The 9,464-nt window shown below is 39.1% G+C and overlaps 1 protein-coding gene across 1 annotated transcript; it reads right to left on the bottom strand.

Annotated features, from left to right (window-relative positions):
• Window positions 1-8,318: 8,318 nt before the first annotated feature.
• On the bottom strand, window positions 8,319-8,894 carry LOC308650750 (double homeobox protein A-like; the record flags this gene model as incomplete). Its single annotated transcript, XM_081297045.1, has 1 exon — window positions 8,319-8,894. The coding sequence occupies one exon, from the start codon at window positions 8,892-8,894 to the stop codon at window positions 8,319-8,321; it is 576 nt and encodes a 191-aa protein (XP_081153171.1).
• Window positions 8,895-9,464: the final 570 nt, after the last annotated feature.

Raw genomic sequence — 9,464 nt, 5'->3', positions numbered from 1 at the left:
TATATATATATATATATATATATATATATATATATATATATATATATATATATATACAATGTAACATTACTCATAATTAAAAGAGAATAAAATCATGGCATTTGCAGGTAAATAGGTAGAGTTGGAGGATATAATGCTAAGTGAAGTAAGCAAATCCCCAAAACCAAAGGCTTAATGTTTTCTTTGGTATGAGGATGTTGACTCATAATGGCGATTGTTGGGGGAGCATGGGAGGAATGGAGGAACTTTAGATAGGGCATAGGGGACGGAGGGAAAAGGAGGCAGGGCAAGGGGATAGGAATGATGATGGAATGAGTTACACATCATTACCCTAAGTACAGGTATGGAGACACGTATGATGTGAAAATACTTCGTCTACCAGTGTCTTGTGAAAATTTGTGCTTTATATGTACAATATGAAATGAATTGCATTCTGTCATCCCGTATAACAAACTAGAATAAATAATTTAATAAAAAGAAAAGAAAATGTGATGCATATATACACAATGGAGTATTACTTGCCCATAAAGAAGAATGAAATTATGGCATTTTCCAATAAATGGATGAAACTGAAGACCATCATGCTAAGTGAAATAAGCCAGTCCCAGAAAGTTAAAATTTGAATGTTTTCTCTGATATGCAGAAAGAAGCTAGTCCAAAATAAGGGAAAAGAAAAGTTGGGAGGGGGTAATTTCATCAAAATAAAAGAAAAAAATCAGTGGGATAGATGAAAGGGACTTGACAGAGAATCAAGAGGGATGGGATAAGGCAAGAACAATGGGATGAATGACATAACTTTCCTGTGTACATCTATGAATATACCACAGTGAACCTCACCTTTATGTGTATCTATAAGGCACTAATTTTTAAAAATCAACTGTAAGTAAGTAGCAGAAAAATTGTTGGAGTAGAGGGAAGGAGACAGTAGAAAGGAGAACGGATAGAGAAACTATCCGGGACTGAATAGGAGCAAATTATATTCCATGCTTTCATAATTATGTCAAATAATTATTACTAATGTTGTGTATAACTAAAAAGAATAATAATAAAATCATAAAAATTATTTTAATAAGATGCCAAATACATATGTGTAGATATTTGTGTGTGTGTGTGTGTGTCTGTGTGTGTGTATATTATGACAACATATGTGAGAGCAAGGAAAGCTGAAGTGAGATACATAACCCAAAATCAAAGGAAAGGATTAATGACTGTGACTACATAGAAACTTCAAAACCATTAAGCAAGGGCCAGAGATGCAGCTCAGTAGTAGAGCACTCGACTAGCCTGTGCCAGGGCCTGGGTTGTTCCATCCCCAGCACCACAAAAACAAAAGACAAAAAAAAAAAAAAAAAAAAAAAAAACCTATAAAGTAGTCAAATGACATTTACCAAGAAAAGAAATAAAGACAGCTTTTCAACACAAGTGCAGATGCATATTCAGAATTGAAGAAATATAACTTAAAACCCAATTCATCCTAATAGATACATTCTCATACATGTGTCCAGAGGAATATCTAAGGCTATAGGATAATTCATAATAGTAAATGTCTGGGGAAAAAAAAAAACAAAAACATTTAGTGATGAGGAATGAGTTAACAGGACAGCACAACCACTCTGTTGTAACACTGTACAGCCATTAAAAAGATTAAGGCTGACTTATACCGTCTGATAAGAGCTTGTAAGATACAATGTTAAGTAATCAAAGTAGGTCGGAGTCATTATAGATATTATATATACATTCCCCACACACAAGAAAAATACACTAGCCAGGACTAACCCTGAGAAATATGTATCATAGCCAATCTGGGCAAAGTTCACTGGTTTTATCAGCCCATGACGACATTGCCAATGAGTAGCTAAATGAGGACTTCACCCCTGATCTGCCAGACTCCAAAGCTGACACATTTAATCATGAAGCTCAATATCATGAGAGGATGCCAAAAAGACAAGAACAGCCAGGAAACAAATGGCAGGACTTTTCCTACTTTCTACTTCCCAGACAACCAGGTGAAAAAAAAGACACTAATGGAATTTTACAAAAGAAAGGCATATTCATCTTTAAATCCTTGAAAGGAGAAGGCTGGTATGGCAGAAGAACATATAGATGCCTTCCCTTCCCAGGGATGATCCAAAATGACAAGCAGGTTTGTTGAAATTTAGAACTTTCCCTCCTAAGTGAATTTTAGGGTGCAAAAACCAATCAGCTAGAATTTTTACCTTCTGATCTACCTGAAATTCAGTGGTTGCCTTACTGGTCCTAACTAAATCCCTACAGGCTTAAAAATTAGATAAATCCTGAACTTTTTTGAAAGCACTTGGCATTAAATAAACCTACTTATCTAGACCCAGGCCCATGAACATTCTACCACATGTTGCTGACTCCTTAGAGTAAGGAGAACTCTCAGAAGAGTTGGCAAATCTAGAACCCGGCACAACTGCACTCCAGCATCCGTGTTAAGTTGTTCTATGACATAGCCAATAATGAGAGCTGACTATCTTCAACAATTTACTTCTTTGGAGGAACAAACTCTACTACCTGGGTCAGGCTAGAGTCAAAAGGCTGACTCTGTACCTCCCATCCAGTCAAACAAAGCCAATGAAATTCTTTATCTCAAGAACTGAAGTGACTGGGAGTCTGTTTTATTACTGAATCTCATAAATGGCATTGCTCTAAAGTCCACAGATTCCTGCTATTGAAGTTCCCCAAACTCTCCCAACACCTACCTTCCTGAAGCTTCCCCCATTCCATGAACAATATTAGTGTGCTCTTTAAGCTGCCCAGGTGCAGTGTCTGCTGTTTCCAATGACAAAACAACATGGAGGAATATTGTTCTGCTTGTTACACGCCCAACGTTCATTTCCCATTTTTTTTTTTTTCTGCCAAACAGGACCCTGATTTTGTTTGCCATGACGGTATTCACATTAAATACTCCATCTCTCTTGCAGCTAAAGATAGTCATGTGACTTAGCCCTGGCCTATGAGTCACTGAAAGAACTTCCTGAGAGCCTCCTTAAAAACACCCAGACACTGCAGAGTGGAATCTTTGGCCCTTTGCTCTCATTTCTTTCACTGGAAGGTGATGGGCGACTGGGAGCTGCCATCTTACAACCCTGACACTTAAGCCACTCATGAAGGATGCAGCACAGGAAGAGAGAAGGGGCCCATGTTCTTTAGGATACCTTGGATAACAATGCTATCTCCCCCTTGTAACTTCTTCCGTGAGGAAAATAAACCTCCACTTGGTTCGGAAGCTTGGACACATTTCTGAAATGAACAGAAGAACATAGTCACAAGATGCAACATCTGTTCTTTCATAAAGTCTATTTTATAATTTCAATTCTAGGTAAGCATTGGGAGAGAATCTGCTACTGTAAATTGTGTGGAAGGAAGAACTCATGCCAAATCAGGACAGCTCTGCCCTCTTGTGGGCAAAACACGCAGATACATAATATATAACCCACTGTAATGAAGCAGAGTTCATAAATCAAGCAGAAATACAATAGGCCCCTCCAATTCATGGTTTCATTCTGTGGTTTCAGTTATATGCAGCTCATGGTGGACCAAAATTATTAAATAGGAAATTCTATAAACAAAAATCCACTTGTTTTAAAGTGCATGACATTCCGTGTAGGTGTAGCATGGTGACATCTCATACTGTCTCATCCTGCACATGAATCATCATTTTTTCCAAGATACCCGTGCTGAATATGTAGCCCACCCCATAGTCACTGAGTATCATATGGTTATAAAATTGACAGTTGGGGAACCACAATGTTCATGTTTAAGAAACACTTATTTTACTTAATTGTAGCCCAAATCTCAAGGGAAATGATGCAGACAATTCAGATGTTCCAAAGAGAAGCTTGAAGGGCTCCCTTTAAATGAAAGGCAAGAATACAGTGAGATATTTCAAGAGAATTAAAACACATTTGCATAACTTTCATGACACAGTGTTGTTATAATTCTTCTATTTTATTAGTATTCTCTTATTGTGCCCGATATATAAATTCACCTTTATCATAGGTATATAAGGGAAAACTGATATCATAGGGTTCAATACTATCTGTGGTTTCCGGCATCCAGAGATCTTGGGGTGTAGCCTAGTGTTTCCCTGATTCATAAGAGGGGAGCTGTTTGGACTAATAATTGGTATGGAACAGAACAGAAAGAAAATGAAATCTGACTGTGAGATGAGGGGAAAGTCTAACAGCAAAAGTAGTTAGTAACCTCGGGGAATAAGTAGAATTTTGATAGACAAAGGGCCTGCAGGCCAGGAACAGAGTGTGAGCAAGGGCTGGTAGGCATGTTGAGGAACAGGAATGAAAAGTGCCTCAACCGCAAGGAAGCTTAAACATTGCTAACTATGACAGAAGTACATACCCAGCGCCAGCTCTTATTGTATATTCATTTTCTCAGTAAATTCTCCATATAAGCCACAAAAGTGAAAGGCACTATGACTATTATCCCCATTGTACAGATGAATAAATTGAAGCATAAATAGTGAATTTTTCTAGGATGACAGAGACAGGAGGGGCAGAAATGGGATATATATAGGCACAAGTGAGTCTAGTTCCAGAGTCTAGTCTTCTAAGCATCTTTTGCACAAATGCTTGGTAATGGCCCTCTGAAGGACATTTCTAAAAGGCTTGAGTGGATGCTAGCACATGGAACTAAGGAAAACACAATCACTAAGGAGACTCCTGGGTTTTTAAGAGCATTGTATTGTCAAAAGACTGGACAAAAAAAAAGTTTTAAGACTTAAAACCATGTTGGGGTCCCCAAATGACATTGATAAAGAAAAGAATCAAGTCAGTCCCAGGTTATGATCCTTTGCACACAATCAACGAGGCCAATTTGGAAAATTCCAACAGGAGAATTTCCCAAAGGGCAGAGCAGAGGCCAAGAAGAACAATTTACAAGGGAAACACTTTCAGGGAGCAGAAAGGAAGCCTCATGAAGGAATGAAATATTAACAAGGTGATTGTATCAATTAATCAAATATGCCTATGTGAATGCAAAAACTGTTTCATAGGGGAACATGGGAGAAATGATCTCAATATGGGAGAAAGTTGACAAAAATCAATGATAAAAATAATCAAAATAGAAATTTCTTAATACTTATAAAATTAATAATCAGATTAGTAGCCAAAGGAGAGAGACACTTAAAGTCAGGATTGAGATTTGTCACTATTTTGATTCTTTATTAAGCAGAAATGGTTAGCTTAGAAGAACAGAGTAAAACATACAAAGTTCACTCTCCACAGAAAAGGATCATGACTCAAAACCTGACCACCAGCACCCAGACCTTGGTCTCCACTGAAAGAAACCAGGACTCCTTGGAGAAATGACTAGTTCCATGATTCCAAGATATTAGGCCCACTTGGGAGAAGTTAAGCCTGGAATATTTCAGAATATGCCAGAAATCAAAGAAGCATTCAAAATAGGTGACACAAGAACCAGTTTGGGTCACAAATAATCAGGAATAATAATGAATTATAAACCATTGGGAGAGAATGAAGGGATTCATGAGTTCACTTCCATAAGCAGTAGATAAGGAGCTAAATGTGGAGGAATAACGATAATTGAATGCTGAGTCTAACTAGGGAATGTGGAAGGTGTACTGAATGTGGAAAATAAGCATTTGGCAACCTTTCTAGTAAAGATCAGAACAGGGGAGAAGTATCCATAAAGGTTGACTCCATGGGACATTGTGATGACAAGCAGGATATTTGCATGGTTTGTACTTATTAACAGTTGGAAAGGAGAAAAAAAAATGAAGGAATATATCAGCACCTCAACGAGATCACCAAAATCAAATCACCAAATAAGGACAGACGGGCACGTGGGACACCGAGACAACACGTCACTTATGCAATGTCATACCTAAGAGAGTACAAGTACATATAACCAAAGAACTCTCAGGCATACCCAAACACAGAAGCATCCTCCTAAAGATGTGTGTATGGAGTGGGGGAGTCCAATATGCAATATGGTACCCAAGATTGGACCTTGACACAGAAAAAAGACATCAGTGGAATAATGGTGAATCTGAATAAAACCTGTAGCCTAGTTAAAAGTATAGAATGCATGTCAACTTCTTAGTGTTAACAAATGTACCACAGTCACATAAGACATTGACATTACAGAAAACTGGATAAAAGATACATGAATTCTCTGCACTATCTTTGCATCTGCTCTGTAAATCCAAAATTTTTAAATAAAAGGTTTAAGAAAAAGCTAAAGGAGAATAAGGTAGCAATAAAATAATGCCAATATTATTAAAGACAAAGACAGACTGTAAAAATGTTGATAAGAGTTGGCTAAGGAGACAGGATAGCTAAATTTAGTACCTGACCTTAGACTGGATCCTGAAAGAGTGAATACAATTCTATAAGGGACATTGAATCAACTCACATTAAAAGAGGAATAATATTGAAGAATCCCATTTGTAATAGCAAAACACACAGTATTTGTGAAAAAGGTATAAAACTTGTTAATAAAATTTAAAGCTTTATAAAACATCAAAGACTAACCAAAGAGATTTATTATATGATCATAGTATTTTATTATTACAAAAAAAATAGTTTGCCTCCAAATTATTCTGACCAGGTTAATGTTGTACTTGTGACTTTTTTTTTTTTTTTGAGGAGTGGGAGGGACACAGAGAAGGTAAATCTTAAATTTACATGGAGCAAACAACCAGCAACCAAGACTTGATCTCAAGCCATAGTCATTAACACAATGTGCAATTTGGTGCAGGGTAGGCAGATTAAGTGTTGGTAATGATGGCATCAAGTACATACTTTGGGCTACAAATAATGGGAAAAGTGGGCTCAAAGGGATTAAAGAAGACTTCAACAGGAAGTCTTAAAACGGAGCTCTCTCCTGGATTGGTAATGGTGTGACTTCACAGCCTGGTCAAGGGAACAGTTTTACCCATCCCTCTGTCCTGGGTTCTTAGGATTGCCCCTCAGGCTGGTCCCTTTATGGCATGATTGTGTGGAGCAATTCTGTTCTATCACAGTAATGACAGAGCAGATGCCGATACCTATCGCTTCTTTCTGAGAAGTTGGGCAGTCGTTCTAAAAATCCCAAGATGTGTTTCCACTTATGTCTTCATGGCCAGGCTTGGGTCACTCCCTCAATAACCAAGTATGCTTGCTCCAAAATCAGCTGCTGGCAAAGGTAGGAAGGTCACCACAACTGCCCTCCATAAATCATCCTAGGCAGAAGCAGGGCTGGGGTGTCAGCCACTAAGACAACAATGTCAACTCTGCTGGGGAAATTTTTTTTTTCCTATAAATATATTCATTTTTTATTTATCAACTTTCTAAAAAAAAAAGTCTGAGGGAGGAAATTCTTCCAGAAGTTATACATATTTTTTCCTTCAATTTTTCATTTTATGGTTTTAACATCAATTGGTGACTTTTCCTGAATCAATTGTTGTTTCTCTGATGACTGAAAAAAAAGGTTATTACTAAGTTTATTTTCTTCATCTCAAGGTCGATGGAACTCTGATGCCAGGCTGCTTCAGTAGGGCTGTGCAGGGCCTTTGGTGCCTGTCTACCTCCTAAAGTTCTGATTTTTTTTTTTCATGTGTGGTGCTGGGGATCAAACGCAGGGCCTTATGCATGAGATGGAAGCACTCTACCAACTGAGCTGTGACCCCAGCCCTTAGATTATCATCTTTTCTCATCTGCAGAAGGCTTGGCTTGAAGTCCCTGCAGCACGGGACTCTCCCCAGGAAGGCTGAAGTCATGTCAAATACTCTAGATTTGTCTATGTCCACCATGTTCTAGCTCAAGCTGCTGGCAAAGCTGGTGCCATTGGACTTCTGTTGAAAATGTTCCAGATCTGCCCCCACAGTCATTTCCAATGCATCTCCAGGCACCTAACTGATGACTGGTCACCCTCTCAGTGAGCCACTGATGCTGGTGGCAGGACATCTGGACCAAACTGAGTTCAGAGTTGACTTCTGCCTCTGGCCTGAATGAGACCATAAAGATTTCTCCCAGTGCAAGCTTCCTGCCTTCCTTGCTCACAGGGAGACATCTTGCTCCTGTCTTCTCTTAAACACCTTTTAAAACTCCACAGAGATGGTTAACAGAAGTAGAGAGAGGGCAGAGGAGGCAGCATACTAGCAATGTGTCTGTTGTGTAGAGCCAGGAATGTGGAAGTACTCTTCAATTTGTGAAGGAAGCTGGTTACCATTAATGTTACCACTATACTTTGGATCCAGAAGATTCCCCAAAGGCTGGGTTCCCAGTGCAGCAGTGGTCAGAGTTGGGGCTTCTGAGAAGTGACTGAATGATGAAAGCTCAAGTTTGCCATTTTCTGAGCTTTCCATACCTTGAACTCTGTCCCCAATCTTGTCCCTGGCCTTGTTGGAAGGATTCATCAGGTTCTTTGTTGATCTTCACATGTAACCTAGATCTTCTGTTTTGAAACCAAGTTTGGACTCTCGACTCAGGAACTCCAATTTTCTTAGCAAGCCGTTCTCTGCAATGGATCCCAGGGTAGGGGTTTTTCTTGAAGGCCTTGAAGAGGGTGCACAGCTGAGAGGAGCTGTAGGTGGTGCGGGGCCGTCGGATCTGTTCACTGGGACTCCCTTTTGGAAGGTGATCTTGCCCAGGGCCTTGGCTGGATTGCAGGGCCTCCTTAAGTTCTCGTCTCTCCTGGAAGAAGGATCTAGCTCTGCGATTCTGAAACCAAACCTGGATTCTTGACTCTTCAACGTTGATTTCCAAAGCAAGTCTTTGTCTGGTAGCATAATGTGGGTAAGGCATTTGATTAAAGGTGTTGATGAGGATTGTCAGCTGCTCTTTGGTGAATTTAGTGCGATTGCGAATATGATTCCCTAGCATAGGCCCGTTTGAAGAGCTGTTTTGCTCCATGTTGGAAAAGAGTCCTGATGGTCCAGAATCCAAGAGATACTAGGGAAAATAATTTTTAAATTATTTTTGATATTATTGACACATTTGGATATTTTCTCCAAATGAAGAAAAAAATTCACTGACAAATGAAACTTAAATGCCCTATGTGGAAATCATCATCTGCAATTCTCTGACTACCTATACGACCAACTGAAAATTGATATTGAGCACCTTCTAAATGCCAGGTGCCAAGTTCAGTATACCCTCAGATTAATCCATACAATGCAGCTTCAAGTAGAAGCCAAGTCCAGAGGAGTAATGAGATTTGTGTGAATCACCAGCTGAATAAGTGGTAGAGCCGGGGCCATATGCTCATTTTCAGACAAGTGCCCTATTCTTCAATCCAGACTTGTGTCTCTAGCCTTCATTGTGCCAGGAAAAAAAATAAATGATAAAGATTCATAAACCAGGAGGAGCTGCAAAAACTCCCCTAGATGTTTTCATCTCTGCAGGCTCTATAGGAAGGGATGATAAATTTCAAAATTCTTCGGATCTACTCTCAACCATCAGTGTGTTGGAGTGGAGAGGTTG

Source organism: Spermophilus citellus (genome assembly GCF_964194105.1).
Source record: "Spermophilus citellus genome assembly, chromosome: 1".
Classification (NCBI taxonomy): domain Eukaryota; kingdom Metazoa; phylum Chordata; class Mammalia; order Rodentia; family Sciuridae; genus Spermophilus; species Spermophilus citellus.
This window is presented reverse-complemented; position numbering and strand designations above follow the sequence as displayed.